This window comes from Lycium barbarum, chromosome 7 (assembly GCF_019175385.1).
Source record: "Lycium barbarum isolate Lr01 chromosome 7, ASM1917538v2, whole genome shotgun sequence".
NCBI lineage: Eukaryota > Viridiplantae > Streptophyta > Magnoliopsida > Solanales > Solanaceae > Lycium > Lycium barbarum.
Window position 1 is genome coordinate 121,034,060 of NC_083343.1, and position 27,863 is coordinate 121,061,922.

Genomic DNA, 27,863 nt, shown 5'->3' on the forward strand with positions numbered 1-27,863 from the left:
CACCCGAATTGGCTAAATCTAGTATAGTGGGTCTTGTTCCGATGCGGGAAAAAATCTTTTTAAAAAAATCGAACAAATATTCGAGACTAACATATTCACACTCGGGTTCTGATGTTACTAAAGTGTACTGTCATTAAAGATATTTAAAATAGGGATACCCAAAGGGAATTTAAGCAAATATTACTTCATTCCTCACAAACAAAACTCTACTAGCCATACTCATATCATGCTATTAAATTCAGTTATATTATCAGTGTACACAGTCCAAAAGGAGATTTAGTAAAATGAGTCATTCTCAACCACATACAAATGACATACATGGAGGATAGCTGGTTTGTCCAAATAGGAGCTTCGTATCAAAGGGCAGAACTAAAGAGATTATGCACACATTCACCACCAAGAGTGCATGCACACAGAATCAAGCAAGATAAGACCATACATTTCTCTCTCAACTCCACAGTTTTGTGTATGACACTAAACAACATACAATTATCGCATAAACTCATGCACAACAAGCAAGTAGCAGGACAGTCATTCAATCTGAGTTGAATACAAGCAGTTTAAAGGGGGGAAAAAGGGAAAATCATGTTCACTAGTAGATGCAAACCCAAACAGTATACATGTTTCCTAGAGATTTTGGGGTTGGCAAAGCCAACACCCCATATACTTAAATCAACCCTACAAGCTCAAACATCTATACCTCCTAAACCGGACACAGACCTTTCAAAGAAAGCAACTTCAACTTATCCATTTACTTAGCTACTTATGAATTCAAGATAAAGTATGCAAATAACACTAGTCTTATGCCATTGCAACATCCAAACTTAAGTTAAAACATTCTAAACATCAAGCTTACTGAAGCAGTTTCTATGTCATTATGGACTTGAAACTCCACAGATTCTCCATTTATCTAGTTTTTAAAATACACATATGTACTTTAGGATTTGCAAAGTATCAAAACACTTTTAAAAGCATATTTCAAAGCTATGGAAGCCTAATATAGAATAAAGACTTAAGACCAAATGAGGCTAATAATCAACATAGACATACCATATAATCATTTCGCTACGTCTAAACCAAACAGAGGAATCCTTACTTAAACTTCATAACACGACACAAGTATCGACAAGGGAAATGCTCGACATCCACACAACAGATGTCAAAATATCAACACAAGCATCAAATATACAACATTAACATGCTCCGAAGGCATGAATTTACACTAGAGAACTCTAATTCATGCTTTTATTTCAAACGAGCAGATTCATTACATACTACCAGTGAAAGAAGACAGATCAAAGATTAAAGCTTAAGATTCACCAACCTTTTGTGGGTGCAGTGAACGGGACTCGATTCTCGAATCTACACTCGAATTCGACAGTACAACAAACGATTTAATGCTTCGAAAGAATACCCAACAGTATAGGTATTGAGAAAAATATTGATTTTTAGAGAAATCCAGGCGGCTAAAAAGAACTCCCGAAACAAAACGGAATTTGAACGAATCCCAGATTTAGAGTAGTAATGGAAAGATAGAAATGTTGAGTGTGGTAAAATATCCAGTGGTTCAAAAAACGTCCCCTTTGCTGAAGATATAGGATAGCATTTATAGGAGACCAAAACTAGGGTTTGGTATCCGAATTTCAAAATCGAAAAATGTCAAAAGGGGGTCACGGGTTTGAAAATTTGGGCGGGGCTTTTCTGTTCAACGTTCGGATTTTTTGTCCACATTTTAACTCACTCGATCCGAACAAAGAGAAATGGACAAAACCCCTTTAAAGCTTGTACTCGAGAACTGATAAAGAAAAGGTTTTTCCTTCACAAATGGACGAAAACATTTAAAGTTGTTTCAGATTCCAGGCATAGGACAGCGTAAGAAAACAAAAAACCAACCTCCAATCGTTGAAATTCTGAGGGAGAAGGACAGACCATTAATTGTTTTTTTTTTCCTCAAATGGCCATGCATGTCCTGGGTTTACAAAAAATCCTCTGCGAATTTGCCATTCGCGTCGGTTGAGAGAGAGAAAGATGAAGGGAAAGGGAGAGGGCAGAGTATTGCACGAAAATGGGACTGTTAGCATCTGCCATGGCTGAAGAGAAGCACACCTTCGTTGAAAAAGGAAAACGACGAGAGAGATTAGAGAGAGAGCAGAGGGAAAGAGAAAGAAGAGAGAAGGAGAAAAGGATGCGGTGGCGTGAAGAGATTAGGTTTTAGAGGCTGAAATGTGTTATGCGTTGGGCCGGGTCGGGTAGTTTTTAGGATGTGGGCTGGATCGGGTAGAGGGATAGTGGGCTGGTCTGTAAAATTAAAAAAACATGGGCTGCTCCGTTTGGGCCATTTATTTGGCTGAAAATCCTATTCCAAATAAATTCATTAGGTTTCTAATTTAATAACTAGTACAATATATATATGTAGAGACAGTTAGTAATTAATATGTAGAAAGTAAAGGACTTAATAAAGTATAATTAATTTAACGAGTACAAAATCCGAAAATGGAAATGATGACGAACCACTTTGAAATTTGTGATAAAGTAATGCTAGTAATGTCGATAGTAAAATAGTGGAAATGAAAGTAACGATATTAATAGCAGTAGCAATAATGAAAAAAATAGTGAAAATAAAGTATTTAGCTCGTCAATAAATTTAAAAGCCCAAAGAAATAAATTGGAATAATGGAGGGACGAAATTGGGTGTCAACACTTGTTTTCTTATAATCGTTACCCCCTCAAAAGATAATTGGTCTTAATTAACTATAACACCCCGAACCTTTAAACTAGGTTATGTTTATGATTTGAGACTTCGAAAATCAGATGAGAAGTGTGGGAAATAAATTCATCTCAGTTCAGCAAAGTCCCATTTATACAACCAGTTATACGGACCGTACATTATTATACGGCTCGTATAACCAGTCTGTGTTACGCAGGAGGAAAAATTCTAGTTTCTGCCACGTTTGTGAAATGCTTCTATACGGACCGTATTTTAGTTCGTGAAACTCATTTGAGAAATTCCAGTTTCTGGAATTTTAATCACTGTCAAATACGGTCAGTTTATACGGACCGTATAAGTTGCCCTTATAAATTCCCGACACAATTACGTATAAATACGTCATGTTCAGTTCTTTTTTCACGTTTCACATTCTCCAAGCCCTAGAACGAAGGTTTTCTTAAGCCTATTCCAATCATTCCAAGTCAATTCTAACATATATTCATGTAATCTAATAAGAAAATCATTGTTCCTAGCCTAGGGTTTTCAAGAAAACCCATCTCAAGGCTTAAGGTTAATCTTTTGGAGTTCTATTAAAAGTTTTGGAGCATTACCAAGTATGTCGGGCTTCTATTCACGTGTGGGAACATCTTTGCTCTTCCCTACGCCATGTTCCTCCATGATTATACAAGAGTTCACCAAAACCAGGGTTTAGACATGTTCATGATAACCCTAAGCTCATGTACCAAGACATACCATGTTTGTATGATTACTTCATTATTGTGTTCTTAATATTACCTTTTAGTTATTGAGAATCTGTCCGCAATCTATGAAAAACCCATATCCCTTGCAATTCATGGGTTCTTACATGCAAATTATTAATTACTATGTTATTTTCAGGAAAAATTCTGCATGTTTACACGTTTTCATGCAAGTATACTATGTAACTATATACATGTATCATGCAATTCACGTTTTATGAAAAACCATGGGCTCAGATGCCACCTATATTATGTTCATGTTTTTGGGAGTTGCACATATTACCGAGAAGGCATTAATAGCCTGAAACTACATTAGCCACCATAGGATGAGGATCGCTCCGCCCATGTTTATTAGGACGATTCCTTCATGCTCTACTGATTGGATCCTTTCATGCCATGTTTATATCTTATACCCCTGGCAAGGTATGAGAACTCTGCTGGTATATATATATATATATATATATATCATGTTCATGACCAGGCTTCAGTTTCAGTTTCAGCTTTTATCATGTTGTTTCATGCGCCATGTTTATTTTATTCAGTTGATTTACGTACTAGTACATGCAATGTGCTAACGTCCCCTTTCTATTGCCCGGGGGCCTGCATTTCATGATGCAGGTACAAATTTACGGGACGACGCATCTGCTCAGTAGGATCATCCACGTATCAGCTTTTGGTGAGCTCCATCTTCTTCGGGTTTTAGTCATTATTTACATTATGTCAGTTATGCAGTTAAGGTATGCTGGGGGTCTTGTCCCAGCAAGGATGTTCTACAGTTCAGATTCATGATAGAGGTTTCATAGACTAGTCAGTCATGTTATGTCAGGTATTCGGACTCGTCTAGCCTTTTTGGCTCGTTATTATAATGTTTATTCAGACTATTCCGCATTATGATATTATGACATTTTCAGGCTTATGATTTATGGTCCCATCCTTTACTTAAATTATGCATGTCCATTGGTTATTCCGCATCAGTTCATGCCCATGTTGAGTCAGCAAGCCATGTGGTTCGCTTGGTCATATGCAGTCAGGCATCGGGTGTTGTGTTACGCTCAAGCCATGGTTTGGGGCGTGACATTACCCCTTGTACTAGACTTTTTTATAATCTAAGTGATTCCAAATGACGTTTGGCGCATAAGGGCTGCTTATCGGGCGGATCAGACGGATAACTACGCTTAACAGTTCGGCTTGTCGGGTATCAGCTTTTAAATGTACTAATCCGCTAGCCAACCGATAAGATATCGGTTGGTTTGGTATCGAGTTAGCAATTATCGAACGGTTAACGGGCGGTGTATCGGCTAAATTATTTAACAACTATCACTACCAGCATAATAACTAATTTTTCAATGAATTTACCCACCTTACAAAAAAAAAAAAAAACTACTCATTGTGCTAAATGCAGTGAGCCAGTGACAGCGAAAATTACTCCTAATTTGCTTTGAGTTGTTCAAAGTTCAAGCAAATTGTGTAACAACTAGTATTTGTGATGGAGTGATTGTAACATTTGTTAAGAGTTGAATGCCAAACTATTGGCAAAAATGCAAACAGCTAGAGCCCCAACAACAAGATGTATGGAAGATTAATTTGAAAGTAAATAAGTGAATATTATTGAATCGAAAATACTGAATGGGGGCTGGGATTTAGCTTTACTGCTTTAGGATTTACAAATAACGATACATATTTTATAAAATAACAATACATATTTTATATAAAATAACAATACATATTTTATATACTTAGATGTTAAAATGTAAATATCATAACTCTTAACGAGTTAACAGTTTACCCGATAAAGAAATTAAGTAATCCGCCCCCGCACCAATAAACCGTTAACAATAAAATCATAATCTATTCACCAACCGTTAATCCGATAACTCAATACCAATAAGCCAATTTTGTTGTTGGGTTACCGGTACGGTTCAGTTTTGAACACCCCTACGCATGAGAGTATAAAACAACAGACACACATCATGTTAATATGATGTCTAAAAGAATCTAAAATATCATTTTTTGTTATGTTTAGTCATTTCAACGGCTATTTCTTATCTCCTTTCATATATCTTTTCTATTCCTCCATTAAAACTAAATATAATTATTCCTTTCTTTTATCATTTTTCTTTTAAGGGGGTAACAAGTATAGAAAAGTCAAATATAGGGGGGTTTAGGACTAGTTATTGTTTATGGGGCAATTCGCAGAATTGCCCTTCTTTTGGGGTGGTCTTTAAATTTTGCCCCTCATATTTGCGGTCTTTAAATTTTGCCCCTCATATTTGTGGTCTTTAAGTTTTGCCCTTAGCTTGGATACCCGAGGTTCTGAGTTCGAACCCCCGCTCAGGCATAAAATAAAAAAAAAATTCGCAAGGCAGGGCTGGAGGGCGTGTATGCCGGATCCGGCATAAAGTCCTTAAGGAAAAACTAAAGTTATGCCGGAAGGGGCATAACTTTTCCTCAAGGCATAGTTTAGTTATGCCTTATGGGACAAAACTTTTTTCTTAAGGAACTATGCCTTATGGGGCAGACTTTTAATTAAGGCATAGCCAAAAGTATGCCTCATAAGGCAGAACTTTTCCTTAAGACAAACTTTTAGTTACGCCTTAAGGAAAAGTTCCACCTTATGGGGAACTCTTTTAGTTACATTTTATGGGGCACACTTTTAGTTAAGGCATAACTAAAAGTATGTCCATAAGGCGGAACTTTTCCTTAAGGCATAATTAAATATTTGCCTTGAAAAGTAAAAAAAATAAAATATATGTCTCAAGGCAAAGTCTGCCCCCTCCGGCATAACTTTAGTTTTTCCTTAAGGATTGTATGCTGGATCTGGCATACACTCTCCCCAGCCCTGCCTTGCGAAATTATTTTTGTATTTTATGCCTGAGCGGGGGTTCGAACCCAAAACCTCAGGTATCCAAGCGAAGGGCAAAACTTAAAGAACACAAATATGAGGGGCAAAATTTAAAGACCACCCCAAAAGAAGGGCAATCCGTGCAAAAAAAAATGTTGTTTATGGGTGTAGCAATTATAAAAAGCCAAGTACCTGGGGTAATTAGGACCAAGTATAGTTTAAGGGAGATTTGAATAAAACATGTCAAGTTTATGGGGGTCTTTAGGTTAAAAAATGAGATATTTTTAATATAAGTAGTACTTGAAAAGAAAATTAAAAAATATATTTGAAAGTTGAAATTATATTTGGATATGAATTTATCTTGCAACATGTTGAAGTTTGTGAGTGAAAAAAAAAACACTTGAAAAACTGGTCAAAATCACTGTTTTATATTTGAAACTTGTTTTCAAAGAGAAATTTTAAAAATTCAATCCAATATATGTCAAATGTTTTGAATCAGTTTATGTTGATTTATTGCTGAAACTAATAAATTTGCTTTGGTTGCGGAGAACACCAGGGGAGCATATACAATTGAATACATCCCAAATGCCAAAATACCATATGTTGGTCCTCATCCTAAAATGTCATTCTTCTTGCTTGCGATGCCTTTGGTGTACTTCCTCCGGTCAGCAAGTTGAACTTACCCCTAAACCTTTTCTTAAGTGTCCATGCATATTTCGTCCCTCAATTGTGGGCAATTTATGATTTTGATAGTTTTGTTTTTTTTGTTTTCCATCCGGTGTCCGGACGGTATCCGCATTGGGGCCCGACTAATCCGGATTCGTGCTGGGTAGTCCTACATTGGGGGGGCAAAGCACTCCCTAACAAGGGTGACTCCATACCCAGGGGGCTGGAACTCGAGACCTCTTGGTTAAAGATAGAGTAGTATCAACCACTACACCACAACCCTTGTTGGTATGATTTTGATACTTGTCATATATGACTCAACATATTTAACCTTCAATTAATTAAAATGTGATCATTTAGTTCCTTTATGTAGGAAATATGTTATATTTAGATTATCTTTAGAAATATATCTCCCTCGATATGGAGTGGGAATACAAGTTTATCATAACACACAAATAAATAAATATAGTAAAACATTTAATACTTTCCGCAGTTAGTGAGTATTCACAAGAAAGGGGATCAAAATTACACATTTCAAGTAATTGAAGGTTAAATGTTTTTAGCCTGATATCACAAGGACTATTTAAAATATCACAAGGACTAAACTCAAAATTTATCGACAACTAAGGGACCAAAAATGATATTAAACCCAAAAAGAACCAGTTTGGATAGCGTTTAGGAGCAAATGACCAAATTTGGTCCCTTTGTTCAAAGAATTAGTTATATTTGGATATGTATTTAACTTGGAAAAAATAGAAGTTTTATGAGAAAAAAATTCATTTATAAATTGATTAAAACCATGGTTTCAAACTTGAAACTCATCTAAGAAAAAGTCAAAAAAATTAGTTCAATGTATAACCAAATGTTATTTAGAATTATTTTTATTTTTTTTGAAAAAAAAAATAAGAAAATCATGTCCCAACGAGCCGTTAAAATAGTCTCTTAAGTATATTTGTACGTTTGAAAAAAGTTTGAAATTATCTTTTGACTATATACTTTTAATAATGTCGGTCCTTTAACTATATATAATGAGGAGATGAAAATCATTCCTGCTTGGGAATTATCAAGTCACCTCCTTTAATAGACAAGCTCAGTTTGAAGCCTTTGATGATTTGCTTATTTTCAGCGTCGCAACTAATAAGAATTGTGGTGAGATGGATAGGATTCCTCCATCCTTAACGGCACTGTGTGTACGGGACACTAGATAAGAAATAAAAAAATATTTATCAGAAAAAACATTTTTTATCGTATCAAGCACATTTGACTAACGGAAGACATATAGGGAAGAGTAGTTGCTCAATGCTGAAAGGTTTATAAATGAATTTGAATATCGATTTTATAATCTTTTTAAAAAGAATTACATATTCAGTAATCGCATTAAGCATACTATAAATCACAAACTTTTAATATTAAACAGATTTTAAAATATTTTAAAAATCATAATTAAAAAGATCATTCCAGCCCCAAATAATAACACGACAACAATAACTGCGAGCCACGTATCAATTTTGTCATTGGGCAAAGATACTACATAGTTCAATGTAGTACGACTTGTGTATATAATGAACAAGTACATATCCATGTATGAATTTTGTCATTGGGCAAAGATTGATGGTGGTTTCAGTTGGGAGTTGACTGGCAGATGAGTTATTTGGTGGAGGACAATTTTCTAGAAACGGATGGTCAATAAGTTACGGTCATAAAAAAAAATGGCTCAAATTCTATATATACGTTAAAAATTATAAATAAGTAAAAATAAATAAATTTTTCAAATCTAATATATTGAATGAATTTATAATGTTTGCATTCTGAATCAACCACTGACGTCAATTCTCCGGCTAGTTGTGACAACAATTGCAACATTTGCTGGTGGATTTATTGCTTAGCAATTCCGTATATCCCATAAATTTAATAGAGATTAAGCAGAGGCGGATCCAAGATTTAGATTTTGTGGGTTTAATCTTAAAATTTTTAGTATTGAACCCTTTATATTTTAAAAGTTATGGATTCATATCTACTATATATTACAATTTTAATAATGACTTACACATAAATTTATGCTCCGTTTCGAAAGTTAGGAGTTCAATTGAACCCCCCACACTTAATGGGTTAGATACGCCCCTGAGTTTAAGTTATAGTATATACTAGGTCTGTGCACGAATCGGTTCGGTTCGGTTTTGGCCATCATCGAGTTGAAATTTCAAATTTCGACTTTCTAAAATTCTCAACCAAACACAATCCATTCTAAGTTCAATTTGATTCGTTTTTTATTATTTCGGTTCGGTTACACAAATCGATTTATTCGGTTTATTCGAAATTTAAACAATCAACTATTTCATTTCAGTTTTAGAGTAAACATAACAAAAAATAATGAGATCCTAAACTTGCAACCTTATAACCAAGACATTAACCAAGAAAAAACTATAAACTTGCAAGCATAATAGCATATAAATAGCAAAATAAGAGCTTGACAACTTGTGCAAGCATACAAATCCGCCAACACCACATTACATATACCAAATTAGTCATATTAGTCACTAGTGGCATATAAATTCGGTTTGTTCAGATCGGTTCGGTTGATAATTGAAGTAAACCGTATCCGAACCGTTAAACCATAATATTTTACAATTGCATTTGTAAATCGAAATCGAATTGTATTATCCAAATTAAATTATCCAAATTGTTTCGAATCGGTTCGGAAATTCAGATTGAACCGATTTGTGCACAGGCCTAGTATATACTAACACTGCAAATAATATTTGCATTTTAGTGGAATTTAACTGGTTATATTAGATTACTATTCTATTTTCCAGATTACTATATCAAATCAAATATGAAGAGTTGCATATTATTGTACGTGTATTTAACCTGATGTGGTAAAAAGATATTTTTAATATCAGTGCATCGAACATAAGCTCCAGAATTTATACTAGTTTTCTGTGAGCTCATGAATTTATACTAGTTTTCTGTAACCTCTAAATACATATAGTAGTATTTTATTTTAAAAAGTTTAAAGAAGTAACTTCCAAATAAGACAAAAAATTAAATAATTTGACATTTGTATTTCGGACTCTTGTTATTCTTTTTGAAACATTGTGGTAATATAGATATAGAAAATTCATAATGCAATAACAACAGAATCACATAACATTCAATTTATGGTAGCTACACAATTTTTCATACTTCCCTGGGAGTTGGAAGTCATGTGACTATCAACCATCAAGTGAACTAAGAAAGCAAATAGCTCTTTAAAAGGCCTATACACATTAAAGTTATTGCAAAAAAAAAAAAAAATCCCACGTATTACAAAAATTAGCCAAAACACTGGATACACTATGAGCAAAATTACCGAGCAAAATTTGAATGGTTCTTGTATTCAAATTGAAATCTTGAATGAAAAAATTATAAAACCATCATTATCAACTCCAAATCACCTCAATGCTTACAAGTTATCCTTCTTTGATCAAATTGTTCCGAATTTTGCTGTGCCCCTTCTTTATTTCTACCCTCCAGTTCCATCTGAAAAATCCAACTTGCAAAGTGATGAAGCAGTTCATACACAACTACAAAACTCACTATCTGAGATTCTAATCAAGTTTTATCCACTTGCTGGAAGGTTGTCAGAAGATGGTAATGTAACAATTAATTTGTGTTTGAGAAAATCAAAAGATACGAAAATATAATAAATTATAGTGCTGGTATTTAAATTTCAAACACAACAGGTGTTACAATTTCTAAAATTTCTATAAATTCGGAAAAAGTATCATCTGATTCTTCTCCTCAACTATTGACGAATTTGAACTCAGGTGCCTAAAGCTTGACTTTGGACAAATCAATTGAAGCCCAAGTCTAGAACAATAAAATTGGACTTTTAACTAAATCTATACATATCGAAATTGAATATTTAAAAGACTTGTGGATTTTTCTGGAGTTCTACTTGTGGATTTTGAAATTTCAGTATATTGGCTATTTCTTAAAGACGTGGTTAAAAAGTGGCTAGTGGATGTTAATTCTGCTTTCATTTCTTGAATTCAGGATTTAAGCCCACGTTCTACATGGACTAATGCAACAAATTTTAAATGTCTACAGGTACTTGCATTGAATGTCAAGATCAAGGGGTTATTTACTTAGAAGCAAAGGTGAATTGCCAATTGACTGAATTCCTAGACAAAGCTTACAAAGATACTGATCTTGTCAAACTCTTTGTGCCACCTATAAGAATCAGGCTAGCTGAATTGCCTAATAGACCAATGATGGCAATTCAGGCCACCATGTTCGAACATGGTGGCCTAGCACTAGCCGTGCAGATGGTCCGTACGTTAGTCGATGGATTCTCTGGCTGCGCGTTAACCGATGAATGGGCTAAGGTTAGCCGAATGGAGAAGGGGAATGCTAGAAATTTACAATTTCGTTCCGATTTAGCGAAAGTATTTCCACCTAAGGAAAATGTTTTTGAGATGATTAAAAAAGGTAGGCCTAGAGGATATGAGATGAAAATTGCTACTAGGATTTTCATGTTTGATGAAGTTGCAATATCTAAGTTGAAGGAGAATGTGAGCAAGTCTTTGAGTTATTCTTCAAGAGTTGAAGTTGTGACTGCACTTATTTGGAGAAGCCTTATGCGTGTGGTGAGGTTGAGGCATGGTCATAATAGGCCATCCATGCTACAATTTGCCATCAATTTAAGAGGAAGAGGAGATCCAAAACTAGTAGGTATGCAAAACATTTACTAACATGTTTCATTTTTCTATCATGTTGTTTTATTTGTTGAATTGTGTGACCATCTTATTATGTTAAACCTATTAAAATGAGTACATGTGAAAATACTTTTTGTTCTTTTGGTTGGTGGCGAGATTTGAACATAAATTTGTGTCTGCTCTAGTATCATGTTGCATTGTATTGTCTTCAAAAGCTTAAGTAATTATGGAGGGTACACTTGATTATCTCCTTCATTCCTTTTTTGACTTGCCTAGTATGCATTCACACCCCTTAACGAAAGTATTTATTTTACTAAATTACTCATACTTACTATATTTGAAAATCTAAAATTGACTAATAATGCTCGAATAAGTTTGAGAAAATTGATACTTAATGATAAGGGAAAATTGATAAAAAAAAAATATAATTAATTTTCTTGATTTGCTAAAATGGACAAAAAAAATTTTTAAAAAAAAAACAATTATCTTTAATATATTTTACAAGAAAAGAGAACGAAAGAAATACTTTAACGTATATTCTGTATAAACACTTTCAGGCCCTCATTCAAAAATACTTATAGATACTAGTACCTGCACAAACCGAAAAGTTCATGATATATATTTTTGCATAAAGATTATGACGTAACTATCGTTAATCACTTAACAATAGCAATGTAACATGATTTGATGCATACACTGGGTCTGAATAACTTTTTCCCGCAAGAGTCAAGTCCTTAAAAATTAATCTACTCGATTTCTTTCTTAGAAACAGTCCCTTTGGGGACATTCGATAAAATTGAAACGATATAGAGAAAATAAGCATGCATGCATAAGAATGACACACAAAAATCTAGAAATGGTCCTTAGAAACAAAACAATATAATTAGTGCTAAAATTTTGCAAAAAGAAAATTATACATTAAAGTATTTGCTTTCTTCATGCAGGCGAAGACCAGAACTTTTTTGGGAACTTCTCCATTGACATCCCAATCAAATGTGTACCATCTCACAGCAACCAAGATTTGGAACTACATGAAATTGTAACCTTAATTAGGAATGCAAAGAACAAAATCCTATCAAGTATTGCCAATGCTTCAAGTGAAGAGATTTTCTCAATAGTGATAGAGTCATTGAACCAAATAAGAGAAGGATATAATGATGATGAAATGGACCTTTATCCTACTTCAAGTTTGTGTAGATTTCCTCTAAATGAGTCAGATTTTGGGTGGGCTGAACCAATTTGGGTTAGCAGAGTAAATGTGCCATTTCAATTGTTCTTCTTGATGGATTCAAAAAGTGGGATTGAGGCTAGAGTTTGCTTGAATGAAGATGATATGATTAAGCTTGAAAATGATGTTGATATTGTGGAGTTTAGTTCTGTGCTAAAGTAATGATAGAATTTGATGTCTTTGTTCAATGTACCAAGTGAACTTGGATTGATGTTAATTTGGTTTACTTTCATGTGTGTCAATCTTCATGTTGCTTAAGCGTTTTTTTTTTAAATATTGTAAGTGTATTTTTATTTCACGTCTTGTTATTTAGTGGTCGTATTGTGTTTCACTCTTCTTGTTACTTAACTTGATATGGAGATTTTTTTTTTTTTAATATCAATTAGTTACCGATGCATAAAAACATTGAGGGGAAAATTACGCTCTATGTCTATTTTATAAAATATTTACGCGATGTAGCTCATACTTTGTGTATAAACACCCGATTTAGCCCATAGTTGTGTATAAACACTTTTTTATACACTGTTATACACTTTGTACAAAGTTGATGCATTGTATATAATGATTTACCCTCCTCAATAATGTTGTATAATATTTTATATTCGGCTGCGTGGCGTAAATATTTTCAAAAGCTTTATATTTTTAGAAATATCCCAAAATTTTGAGACCAGTAACGTCAAAGTCGGGAGGAAAATGTTAGTGGAAAAAGAAATTTTCATTACCATGGTGTTGAATTTTGAGTAAGCTTCCTTAGTTGTTGGCTAAAATTTTGAACATAAAGGTGAATGTGTAACAAACTAAGCTTTGTATTGGTTAACAAAAGGAACTTACAATCAGATTGTATATCAATTTCAGTAACCAAAGAACATAAAAGAAAATAGAAAAGGAAGGTTTCAGACTAGACTGATATTACAAATTAGCTAATGCAAAAAAAAAATGCAAATTTTAGCATAAACCCGAATAGATTATTTTCATCTTCTATATTGGCATCTTTTCAAGGTGCCAAATGTAATTTGACATATTCATATATGGATCCTCCACCGTGGCTAAATTTAGAACAGAATATTTAGATAGTCCAAAGATAAGTAACAATTATACATTCTAATACTTGAATTTGAAATCTTTAATTAAAGATGTAGAAATATTAATCATTCGCCATACGTCCTTGATGGTATACCACTGCTAGTTCACAACAACTACTTTTTTTTTTTTTGTTTTGTTCTTTTTACAATAGGAAGAAAAAAATAGGTTCTTGTCAATTTGGAGCACGTTCGACTTGAAAAGGAAATGTTTCTTAGGTCACTAATGAATAAAAAAACTCAGTATTAAGTCAATGATAATATCGTGCTTCACTGCCATGTTACTTTTAAGGGCAATAAATGCAAAACTATACACATGTCATGCACATCTATTGTTTTTTCATATTCAGTGTGTCTCTGGTTGGTTAGTTATTTTCTTTAATTGATGTGGTTTAATTCTTTTATTTAATTAATACAGTTTTTAAATTAATATATTAATTTGCTTTCAGTGTGTTAGGAATGGATAAAAGTCAATAATCCATAGGAAATATTTTCCTTGGGGGTCGATCCATTGATGTTTGAACGATTAACCACTTCCTTTTACTGCTCTTTTCTGTTAAAAATATCATGAACCCCCAATAATTGAATGAAAAACAGCTGCAAATCTATTGAAATTTAGTTAGTGTTTACAATATTTTTAAAGCTAACACAGTTTCTATATGAAAGTTTTCTCCCCCTTACGGTGGCATTTGTTTTAAGATTTTGAAAAAATCGAGTTTGCAAGCTCGATTTTTCAATTTCTGTATGAAGTGTTTGTTTGAAATATTTTTGCCAGATATAGGTCCACCCATTGTTAGTACTTGTCTACTGGGGAAATTATTTACAATTTATTTATTAATTCGCGGGCGTTAAATGCTTTCATCCGAGAGGAAATATTTAAAAATTATTAAAAGAATCTAAAGATATTTCTTTTTATTTGTTTATAATATTTTTTTACAAAACAAAGGTTAAAAACTATGAAAAAGTATACATCAGGCTAATAATGAAAAGAAAGCTGTTGACTTTTGTGAGTGAAATTTCAAACTAATAAGACGACAAGAGAATGATGAGTTCATGGAGGGACAAACTTGCAAGATTGACGTTTGGACATTTATAATTGGCACTTTTTTTCTAGCACTAGCAGTCTAAGGCTGGCAACCGGTTCCAACCGGACCGGTTAACCGGTTCCGGTTTACCGGTTTTTCACCCCAAACCGGAACCAGTCCAGTTTGGAGTGGTTAAAATTTATTTTATTTTTATTTTTTGTATTATATATATATATATATATATATATATATATATATATATATATATATATATATATATATATATATTATAGTATTTATTAGTATATTGTAGCTATATTTACATATGTTAGACAAGTTTATAATTAAAGTTTAAATATTTACTGACTAACAGACTAACAGCAAGTCAGCAATACAGAATAGTGTTTTTCGTATACATATATATGTATAACTTATATATATAACTTATATATACTTATATATATATAACTTATATATACTTACATATACTTATATATTTGTATAACTTAATATATATACTTATATATATGTACTATATACTCTATATACTTATATATATGTATAACTTAATATATATACTATATATATGTATAACTTAATATATATACTAAATATATGTATAACTTAATATATATACTATATATATGTATATATATGTACTATATACTATATATACTTATATATACTATATACTATATATACTTATATATATGCATAACTTAATATATATACTATATATACATATATAGTATATATATTAAGTATATATGTATATATACTATATATATTTATATATAATATATACTATATAAGTATATATACTTAATATATATATGTTATATATTTATATATAATATATATACCAACGTTTTTTTTTTTTTTTTAATTTTTCACCGGTTTAACCGGTCCGGTTCCGGTTTAACCGGTTTAACCGGTTCCAGTTTCCAAAATATTGGAACCGGACCGGTAAACCAATACACGGTTAACCGGAACCGGTTAACCGGTTATACCGGTTTCAGTTCCGGTTCCGATTTAACCGGTTCGGTTACCGGTTAAAACCGGTTAAATGAAACCGGTTGCCAGGCGTAATGTCTAGCACTATATTACAGTAGCAAAATTAATTAAATATTGAGACAAATATTTGCAGCTTAGGTTAATGTCTTTGACTTTTTAATCAGCATAATAAGACAAATTACTCTTATGAAACCCTAGTCGAATCTCGAATGTAAGAAATCCTGTCGCTGACTCCCTCTCCCTTCTAATACTTGGTCGTTCTGAAAAATTACAAATTCAAAATACTAATGTCAAAAGTGTTTAATTTTCAGCAAATAACTAGATATAATAGACTTTTTTATTTTTCAAATAAAATTGTACATGTATTTACAAACTATAGAAACAGTGCTTCAAGTTTTTTTTTTTTTGGTGCCAAAGTCAATAAGTACATAAAAATCACGAAAGATCAGAGTTCAAATATAAAAGACAAAAGACTTTATAGAATTACTAAACTTGACGGAGTCATTGAAGTGCACATGCACAAGTCACAAAGTGACCCAAACACTAATGTTACATCAAACTCTTTTTTTTTTGAACTCCAGGATAACCTGCGGTCGCTACACCCTCTGCCCTTCGGGTGAGCACTCTGTGGTGAGCACTGTGTCGCACTGGGTAAACCCCTCACTGTGTAATAGCCTACAAATCACACAAGGAATGTAAATTGCACTAGGCAAGCCCTACGCAACAGACTCGACTTAGAAGGCATTGAGGGCAGATCGATCCCGGGTCATCCATGTGGATAACCACCCTCCAAACCAACTGGGCCATCCCGAAGGACTGTTATATCAAACTATACATGCATAATTTAGAGTTTTTATATAAGTGAGAAGTTAAAGAAAGTATTTCAAAATTTATAATTAAAGAAAGAACTATTACCAAGTAAATCTAGATAAAGAAATACTTTTGAAAGGAACTAAAATAAAACCATTGACTAATTAAAAGAAGGGGAAAAGGTAAAGATGGAAAGACAAATGGGAAACTCTTACTAGAAGGAACAAAGGGAAAGTTGAAAATGGCCTTTCACCGGCCTACCAAAATTCCAAAGGCCAAAACACAACTTCCAAATTCTCAATTCCATTAACCCCTTTTCACTTTTTTTCTCTAAACCAATCAAATAAACACTCTCCTCTTACGAAATTTTCTCCTTATTAAGACTAGACAATGCAAGAAAATTTTGAAAAATACCTTTCTTTCATCTCTTTATTCTCTTCTTGTTAAATTCTTTCCTCCTCCTTTTTAAACTCAAATTTATTATGATAATTTGATCAATTTACTCACATCTCGATTAATATTTTGGATACTCTGCTATCCATCCACAAGTATTATTAGTATTGAATCAACTCGCCCAATAAACTGCATGTTGTTACTACTATACCATCATTGGAGATTGTAGCTTAGCTAGTCTGAAGCAGAGGCAGAGCTAGAGTTCTAGCTAGGTTCCACACTCAAACAGAACCAGTAGGTTTGGCTAAAATATGTATTTGTGTTACGAAATTCATTGAATGTGTGTAGAAGTTTAGCCAGAATTGCATAAGTTGTCTTTTCTATAGTTCAAAAACTCATATACTTAAAATTTTGAATCCGCCTCTGATCTGAAGGGCCATTGGGAAAAAGTTTTTATCAAGACTCGTTTTTCCCTCTCATGTTCGTGGCACTGCGAGGAAGAAGGCGATGTAAAATAGCGAATCTGCCCTTTTGTTTGTCAAGGAAGAGGTACTACAATCTCATCAAAATTCCTTTCTATATCCAAGGTCATTTTTTGGTTTTCATAGATGAAAGAGGGAAGACAGTGTAGTTCTCTCTCTGTGAAATATCTCCTTTCTTCTTATTAGGTTGACAAAGGCAACCAGGATGAGCCAGGCATATATTTATTATATTAAGTTTTTTTTTTTAATTGAAAAAGATTAGTACTTTTTTTTCATCTTATATATTTTGATAGATGGTGGAAAGAAAGGGATGTGTTATACTGCTATCTTCGTACTGGATATTTTCTCGTTCTTTTTTTTTTTTTTTTTATGACAAGGGAATCACAGCTACTATTCTTTGGGTGCGCACAGGGTAAATCTCACTCCCAGTAATATCTCGCAAATCACACAGGAGAGATAACCCGCACTAGGCAAGTCATTTCCCATTAATTTTCTTTTTGTGAATATTTAACACTTTTAACGAGACTTAGGGGAGGTGAATAAGTTAAAGATTCATCATTTATCATACTCATGCAAGTAGTAATTATGAGAAGAACCTGCACAAGGGGAAAATAGAATAGCAATTTTTTTTTTATGAGCAATTACAAGTAAAGCTTGAATGCTTTGTAAAATTCGAGACTACAGAATCTAATTTATGATATTGAGTACTCTGGCTTCAAAATGTTCACTTACATTTGTTTGTCAACTTTGCAAATTTGTACAATGCAAAGTTCATAATATGGATATTTAATGAGTGGAGAACAAAGTCCACTCAGTAATAGCATTTCTTTCTACTAAATTAAGTGATGCTCATTGTTTGTATAATGCAACCAGATTTTTCAAGTGATGCTGTTTTTTTGCTTGTTTATATTGTCCGAAAGTGATTGTTTACACCTAATTACATCCTCAATCCTGTTTTACAAAAGAAAAGAGAAGAAGAAATATTATTTGATTTGATTAACGGGAAACTTACACTACCAACATGGCCGAAGTATACACTACCTATACACTTAAGATGTATATGTTGTATATAGGTATGTATAGAATATGTATATGGGCAACTTACAGGAATACCTACCTTTTAAGAGTTGTTAACAATCTGTAGTTACCTTTTATGTATTTACATTTCATAGCTAGTTTTAGAAGCGGGCATGTGTATTTAATTGTATTTGAATACACTGTTCAGACATATACATGTGTAAATAAATGAAACCAACAACACATAAAATCATTCAAATATATATGTATATAAATGAAACAAACAACACATAAAATCAGTCAAAATATGTATTCAGCCATATACATATGTATATAAATACACATACAAATGTATTCAGCCATTGCAGTACGTTGCCCAAAACAATGATTCAAATACAATTACATATAACTCATTCAAAGCGAAAATACATTCATATCCATATATTTTTTGATGTATTTGACTGTATCAGAATTTGATAGTAATGAATTATATCAAATTAAATACACAAAATTTCAATACAATATTGTTATTTTACTCAATATACATAGTGTAAAAAAAAAAAAAAAAAAACTGCATCATTTAAGGGTACAAGATACTCTAGAATACAACTACATATAACTCATTCAAAACCAAATACATTCAAATACATATATACAACTGCATATAGCTACAAAATGAAAATGTAGCTACGAAATGTAATTATTACAAATAGTAGTTATTAACCATAAATACCTTCTAGAATTAGCTATGCCATGTAAATTTTCCTGTGTATATTATATGTATAGTATATGTATATTTTGTATAAAATATACACTATCTATACATTGTGCACATATCTTATAAAGTAGATGCCCGAATGGTATTTGACTGTAATTTTTCCATAAATCATTAGTTGGACGAACCATTGAACGGCTATGGTTAGAAGTCACCAAAAGTACAAAGGCTTGGTGGTTAGAAGTCACCAAAAGTACAAAGGCCCAAGCCTTGCAATTAACTATCCAACTTTAGCCCAAAAGCATTTTGGATCAGCCAACCAAACCTTCCATATTGTGGCGCCAAGTATGTAATCAAATTAGAGTAATAAGCTCATCTAAAGAAATAAAATAAAATAAATAAGATAAGATAAGAGTGTTTCTATTCAAAGTTCAATATCATGCATAGAGATAGGATATGAATGTTAGGGTATGTAATTTTCCTAAATATACTGAAACAAACAGGGCTAATTAATATCTTTAGATTATACATTCGGCCTGTCCCTTCGGGGACATCCGACAAAAAAAGATTATATATTGGGCCTATAATATAGTACATCAACGCAAGTGCACATATAGCCGCTAGAGTATCGTTATGGCAAAGGTTTAACGCCTTCTGTGTCATCAAGTACCTTAAGCTCTTATAATCCGTAAAGATCTCATACTTCCCCCCATATATGTAATGTCACCATATCTGAAGAGCGAAGATAATGGTTGCTAGTAGGGTGGATATGGTACGGTATTGGAAATTTCTGTACGATAATTTCGGTATTCAGAGTCGTCTCAACAACATTAAATGCCTAAAGCCAAACTTCGGAGAGAGGCCCTAAAATAATTTCTTTTTAAAAAAGGAAAGATTGAAATAGTTATGGAGTAAGAATATCAACAACAACAGATTTTTAATGAACATATAAATAAAGATAGAATAATAAAATATGACGATTCAAAAAATTGATAAGTTGATATAACGATATCGAAATGGTGTTGCAATTCTTCAATATAATGATTGCTTTCTTGCAATGCTTGAAATTTTGAAGAAGACATCAACAAGCAAATTTTGATCTCTTGTAACTTGTAAGCAGTAGTAATTTTGCAGCCGTTTGAGAATTCAGAATATTGAGAATAAGAATAGTGAAACGGAAAATGAAAAAGGTAAATGTAGGAATAATAATGTGGATCCATTTTAGTTATTAAGATATAAATGAGGCAATAAAGTAGGTACCCAATTACCTACATAAGGAAACAATTTCCTAAAAATTATTTCATTCCCTAATTATTATAATGATCCCCACATTAAAAATAAAAAATTATTGTATTTTCTCCTCAAAAATTTCTCTTCAAATTTAACAAAACAAACTTTATTTTTTAATAATACATATAATACATACATCTTTAAGAAAAAAGTGGGGCCCCAAGCCATTGCTTGAGTGGCTTCATAGTCTAGCCGACTCTCGGTATTTTTAAGTTTGGCTTCGGTATTTTATGTTATGGTAAATCGGTAATCATGATTTGTTCGACTTCGATTTACATATACTCATATAATAGAGAATTACGACTTCGGCTATTCAAGAAACGTCTCAATTATATCGTACTAACACCTTACACATGTAAATATATTCAAAAGAAAGTACAAGCAATCCCCTTCGTAAATCAATTACAAAAAAATGGCATTTCAATCAAGATAGATTAGTCAAAATTCCAACGTCTAAACAATGAATTTTGTACTAATACTTGTTTATATATTTGTTAGTATTATAACACTAATATATATGAATTATATATGTAACTAAATACTTCGGTATGGTATTCGGTATTTTAGTATGTTTTATATAAATATCGAATGCCGAACTTTTTAAAATGCATACCAAATACCATATCAAATATCATAATACCAAAATCACGGTATAAAAAAATTCGGGTTCGGTATGGTAATCGGTACCATGCCCACCCCTAGGTGCAAGCTCTAGGAAAAAAAGTGGCTATGAGTTTACAAAGGTCGTGACTCAGTCTTGATTGATTATTTTGTCTTTCTTGGTCTGGTGTGGCTAACAGACGCAGAAGGATGACAACTTTTATTGAGAACGTAGCGTGGAAACGGGTACTTCTTTAGTGAAGCAAATGACCAGTCAAATCAAAGTGCTTATAAACTACAAAATTGCACTTTTAGTGTTTGGGTAAACAGTAAGTGCTTCACTACAAGAAAGTATAAAAATCGCAACAAATTTTTTTATATTTGGCAATAACTTAGTTTTGTTGTTGGCAAATGATTTTTTTGTTGCCTAAGAATTTAATTTTGTTGTCATAGTATTGATTATTGTTGCGAAAAGTACTTTTGGCAAAAAAAAAAAGAAAGTTGCTGCACACTGTTGCAATAACAGCCGTTGGGAAAAGTTCATGCAACAATTTTTTTTTGTTGCCAAAAATACTTTTTGCAACAATAATCAATCTATGGCAACAAAAAAAAAATTGTTGCCAAATATAATTTTCTTATAGTGCTTATAAGCTAGTCTGATCAGTTTATAAGTTTAGTAGACATTCCTATGTTTCGTCTCTATTATCTTTGAATCTTTGCCTCTACTATCTTTGAATCATTGTTCAACGCTTTAAATCATGACAAGTCCGTGAAAGACCCACTTTTTTTAAAAAAAAATATACGAAGTATAGATGATTTTCATACGGGAGAACTTCTCAATAGTTGGAAATTATGCAGGGTGCAATGAACTTATGTAACTTCATTTTCTAATAACATCATTGTTAACGTTGATTTTCAAGCTTCCAAGTGTGGTTACCGAACCAATTAAACTTGTGTAGGTTGAGACGTCTGAGTATTGTTTAACAACGTTGATCTTTCAACATTCGAAGGTCAAATTATGTAAGTAATTCAAATCACTAAAACTTGGCCGGATAGATGCGTCACCTAAAATAAGTTTTAGGGGGCATAGGGAAAAACTATGAAAATTTGGTCCAAATATGATCATATAAATGATAACCCCAGTTATTTTTCTTAAATGGTAAACCAACGGTTAACTAATTTTTTTTTTTTTTTTTTTGGGTGGATAACTAACCTTGGTTTATTTCACCTCAGAATTTTTCTTCTTTTTTTCTCCGGTCCCAAGATTTTTTTCGGAGATACATTTCTGGCATTTCTAGATTGTCCTGCTGAGTTAAAAGGTGTGTTAGATTTGAGAAGTATTTCAATGCTAATTAGGGGTGGTAATCATGTATTAAGTCAAAATAAAGTATTACTCTCTCCGCCTCAACTTAAATTTCTAACTTTTCTTTCTAGTGAAAAAAAAGTGTCTCTTTCTATATATACTAAGTTAACAATTCAAACATCCTACGTAGCAAGTTTAAAATCACAAGATTATGAACATTTTAATACATTACACACATCCTTAATTTAGAATAACAAGATTCAAAAGCCATTTTTTGTTTCTTAAATTTTGTGCCAAGTCAAACTTATGAACCGTTTGGCCATGAGAAGTTGTCACTGTTTCTCCATTTTTTTTCACTTTATTTGAAAATTAGCGTTTGGCCATGAAAAATTCCAAATACTACTAACTTCACCTAAAACACTGTATTCACTTTTCTCACTTTAAGTACATTCAAACAATCAAATATTCTTTGCAAAAAAACTATAACCAAACACAACTTCATCTTCAATCTCAACTTCAACTCCAACTTCAGAATTCCAAATAAAGTGAAATATATTTGGTTTTCACGGCCAAACACCTACTAAGACACTTATAGCCTGTTTGGTCAAGCTTTTAAAATCAACTTATTTTGAAAAGTGTTTTTTAAAAAAACAGTTTGTGTTTGGTCAATTAATTTTAAAAAACACTTTGAGCAGCAATCAATATTTGATCAAGCTTTTAAAAAATGTTGCTAAATATATTTTTCTCAAAAGTGCTCTTGGGCAAAAGCTTTTTTTTTTTTTTTTTTTTTAAATTCTGAAAAAACTGCTTCTGCTACTCTCCAGAAGTACTTATTTTCTTCCAAAAATTTAGCCAAACACCTCACCTTTGTAAAAATAATCACTTATCGAAAAAATAAACACTTTAGAATAAAATAACAGTCTATTAAATTGGGACCGAGGGAGTAAAACTTAGCAATGCAAAATTACCATAAGAGGGTAGTATTGAATTAACCATCGTCCACTAATAATATCTTAACTAACCACGGTTTATTTAACCTCAAATTTTTTGTTTTTTGTTTTTTCTCCAGTCCCTAGATTATTTCCTTAAATACATTTCCAGCATTCCTATATAAACTGTCCTCAGTTTGAATAGAATCCCTAGATCTGAAATAATTTTTCTGAAAGGCGTCTTAATAAACGTCGTTTCCTTTTCCATTTTTTCTTTCAAGATCTTATTAACTTGAAAATGAGAGAATGCATTTCAATCCACATTGGACAAGCTGGTATTCAGGTTGGAAATGCATGTTGGGAACTTTATTGCCTTGAACATGGCATTTAGGTACATTTTTTTTTGTATGATACAAAGGGCTGAATCTTTGTGGATCGTGGCAGCAAGGCCGCTTTGTTACTAACAATACCTCATCGCGTATTTAATTTTCACTACTTCTTTTGTGTATGTTTTCTGGAGATGAATACATTACTGTTCAGAAATTGACGTCCGTTTGAATAAATATATTAAAAATCTGTGTGAATTTCTTTTATATACGCTTTTTTTTTTTTTTTGGTTTGTATAGATCTCCATGAAATGTATGTTATAATCTTATAGTAGATCTATTTGAATCCAGAAATGTGTCTAAATGAGTGCTATTTTTCACTTTTTTTTTTTTTTGAAGATAAACACATTGCTGTTCAGAAATTGAAGCTGTTGTTAATATATACTCCCTCCGTCCCAATTTATGTGACACCTCTCGGATTTCGAGATTCAAATGAGTTTTTCTTTGACCATGATTTTTTCATATATCTTTTAAATATTTTGAATTGTTAATTATCGTGAAAAGTAGTCGATTCTGGATAGATATCCGTGAAAAGTATTTTATCCTATTGTAGATCTGTTTCCTACAGAAATGTGTCTAAATGTATGCGCTTTTTGGATTTGTTACTTTTTATATCGTTATTGTTATTTTTTTGTAAATAGGTACAGTGCTGCTGATAAATCTGTCATTGAGAAATTGATATTTGCTTAGATCTGTTTGAATTGTTTGTTATGCATCTGGTAACTGTATGAACAATTTGAACACATTAATTTTTATGTAGCTGGTTTATCCTGAATACATCTGAATGAAAAGTATATATATTTTGTGCGTTTTCCATTATTATCTCTGCACGTGTTTGGTTTAAGTAGGGGTAGATCCTTAACAACTACTCCTTCTGTCCCAATTTAGCTGGCACAGTTTTGGATTTCGAGAGTCAAACCTTTTTATTTTGACTATGAATTTGGACTTGGAATCTTTAAGTTTTTTGAAATAATATTTACATAATTGGAAACTACGTAAAAAGTACTATAAGTCGGAATAATTGACAATTCAAAATATTAAAAGACATTAAAAAATTATGGTCAAAGAAAAACTTGTTTCAATCTCGAAATTCGAAAGGTGCCACATAAATTGGGATGGAGGGAGTAATATTTGCTCTCCATTAGATCTATGAATATAATAGTGTGTGTCTATTACATTGTTATATTCATAGATCTACTGGAACAAAAATTAGCTGTTAAAGATCTAGTTTTTTCCAAATAGGTCGGAATTAAAAGTATGTATATATTTTCTTCTAGATCCAGTTGAATTGCATACTGGGATTGCATTTTGGTAGCTCTGTCTGTATGTGGTAGATTTAGCAACATTTGTGTATCTTTAGTTTTCCCAGATCTAATGAAATCAAAGTGGATAGCTGCGGTAGATTGCTTTGTGCACTCACAACTATTTTGTAGGTTCAACTGAATCTTATAATCTATTTTTCCTAACAGTTTGCAGATATATGTATAGATGTGCCTGAATCCCTTGTGAGAATGGTGGAAGTTCTTGCTTTAGATATGTCTGTTTCTTTAAAGTTTGTTATATTTTTTTTCAAAACTGTGAGATAGTCCCTTGAACTTTTGAAGAGCAAGCATTTTCTTCTTAAAGTAATTTTTATAGCATGCTACCTTTACAGAATGTATTTTGGCACTATTGCTTCAACTAATAGCTCAACATCTGATTTTCTTCTAATGTCATATCATCCTCTATCATATTGTTAAAAGATCCTCAATTACAAGGTGTTCAATGTAAAAAAAGATTATTAGTTCTAGGGTGAAATGTGTACCCTTCAAGATTTTAAGGCCATTTATTGCACTTCATGTCCAAATATGATGTATGTTGTGTGTGTTATAATGTTGAACATGTGTTCTTCTGCCGGAACATTAAAAAACATTGTCCTACAAGTGTTTGGGGTTTTGGTCTTTCATTTCTCCATAAGCCTGATCTTGAAGGCAACAATCGGTGGGGGATGCATATTTAAGCAATCTATATTTCTTTAGTGTTTTGTACAATCTTTTTTTTTTTTTTTGGTTTTCAAGAACCAGTTTTTTATCGTGCGTTGCTGATGATGTTGTCATTCATCTTTTCCTAAGCCTGATGGCCAGATGCCGGGTGATAAGACTGTTGGAGGAGGTGATGATGCATTCAACACCTTCTTCAGTGAAACTGGAGCAGGAAAGCATGTTCCTCGTGCTGTCTTTGTAGATCTTGAGCCTACTGTCATTGATGAAGTCAGGACCGGAGCATACAGACAGCTCTTTCACCCTGAGCAGCTCATCAGTGGCAAAGAAGATGCAGCCAACAACTTTGCCCGTGGCCATTATACAAGTATAAATTACTCCTTAGTCCTTACTGCATTATTACTTCTCTTTTCGACTCAATTTGTGCTGATGGTCATCTTTGTGTCCTATTTGCAGTCGGGAAAGAAATTGTTGATCTTTGTTTGGATCGCATTAGGAAGCTTTCAGACAACTGTACCGGCCTTCAAGGTTTTCTGGTTTTTAATGCCGTTGGTGGTGGCACTGGTTCTGGTCTTGGGTCACTTCTACTGGAGCGTCTCTCAGTAGACTATGGCAAGAAATCGAAACTTGGATTCACAATTTATCCTTCACCACAGGTCTCAACATCTGTCGTGGAGCCTTACAACAGTGTACTTTCAACTCACTCCCTGCTTGAGCACACTGATGTTGCAATTCTTCTTGACAATGAGGCCATTTATGACATCTGCAGGCGCTCACTGGACATTGAGCGCCCAACTTACACCAACCTTAACCGACTTATTTCACAGGTAATTGAGTAGCATATTGTTCTGGACTGTCTTACATACTACATTCTTCTTCAATTGTAGACAGTATATAAATTCTGTGCTTCCGCTTCCTATGCAGGTTATTTCGTCTCTGACTGCTTCTTTGAGGTTTGATGGAGCCTTGAACGTTGATGTGAATGAGTTCCAAACTAATCTTGTACCGTACCCCAGAATCCATTTTATGCTTTCCTCTTACGCCCCAGTCATTTCAGCTGAGAAGGCTTACCACGAGCAGCTCTCAGTTGCTGAGATCACAAACAGTGCCTTTGAACCCTCTTCTATGATGGTTAAGTGTGACCCTCGTCATGGCAAGTACATGGCTTGCTGCCTTATGTTCCGTGGTGATGTTGTGCCAAAGGATGTGAACGCTGCTGTCGCCACTATCAAGACCAAGCGTACTATCCAATTTGTTGACTGGAGTCCTACTGGTTTCAAGTGCGGTATCAACTACCAACCACCAACAGTTGTTCCAGGAGGTGACCTTGCCAAGGTGCAGAGGGCTGTGTGCATGATTTCTAACTCAACTAGTGTTGCAGAGGTCTTCTCACGCATTGATCACAAGTTTGATCTGATGTATGCTAAGCGTGCTTTTGTGCACTGGTACGTTGGCGAGGGTATGGAGGAAGGTGAGTTTAGTGAAGCACGTGAGGACCTTGCTGCTCTGGAAAAGGATTACGAGGAAGTTGGTGCTGAAATGGATGATGAAGAAGGGGGTGATGAAGGAGATGAGTACTGAGTCACTGCATTGCGGTGTAATGTATTTGTTTTGGTGTTGTTTGGTTGATGGGTTTCTTGTGCCCTCCTAGCAATTACTATTTCCTCTTTGTGGTTTTCTAAAGTGAATTGTACCATTATGGAAGTCAAAATATGTTCGTTTGACTGCTTACTTTATATCTTGTGCATTTTCTATATCATTTCCTGTGTTTGCTTTTGTGATTCTGTTGATGACATGTAGGGAAACTTAAAACTGCTTCAGCTTTGAAAGATTTTTACTGTTGGCATCATGAGAGGGGGATCTTCTTAGTCATACAATAAACTTAATAAGATAAGAGAAAAGAAAAAAGAGACATGCTTCTGTTAAATCATTTAATTAGCTTA

The 27,863-nt window shown here is 33.1% G+C and overlaps 2 protein-coding genes and 1 non-coding gene across 3 annotated transcripts; all 3 read left to right on the forward strand.

Annotated features, from left to right (window-relative positions):
• Window positions 1-10,236: 10,236 nt before the first annotated feature.
• LOC132604041 (acetyl-CoA-benzylalcohol acetyltransferase-like) lies at window positions 10,237-13,229 on the forward strand. The gene is made up of 3 exons (XM_060317363.1): window positions 10,237-10,603; window positions 11,063-11,686; window positions 12,615-13,229. The coding sequence occupies exons 1-3, from the start codon at window positions 10,309-10,311 to the stop codon at window positions 13,058-13,060; spliced, it is 1,365 nt and encodes a 454-aa protein (XP_060173346.1). The 5' UTR covers window positions 10,237-10,308; the 3' UTR covers window positions 13,061-13,229.
• LOC132604706 (U6 spliceosomal RNA) lies at window positions 12,442-12,541 on the forward strand. The gene has a single exon (XR_009568813.1). It is a non-coding gene; the product is annotated as a U6 spliceosomal RNA (small nuclear RNA).
• Window positions 13,230-23,745: 10,516 nt separating the features above from the next.
• Window positions 23,746-27,656, forward strand: LOC132604042 (tubulin alpha-2 chain). The gene is made up of 4 exons (XM_060317364.1): window positions 23,746-23,946; window positions 26,053-26,287; window positions 26,377-26,747; window positions 26,845-27,656. The coding sequence occupies exons 2-4, from the start codon at window positions 26,065-26,067 to the stop codon at window positions 27,499-27,501; spliced, it is 1,251 nt and encodes a 416-aa protein (XP_060173347.1). The 5' UTR covers window positions 23,746-23,946; window positions 26,053-26,064; the 3' UTR covers window positions 27,502-27,656.
• Window positions 27,657-27,863: the final 207 nt, after the last annotated feature.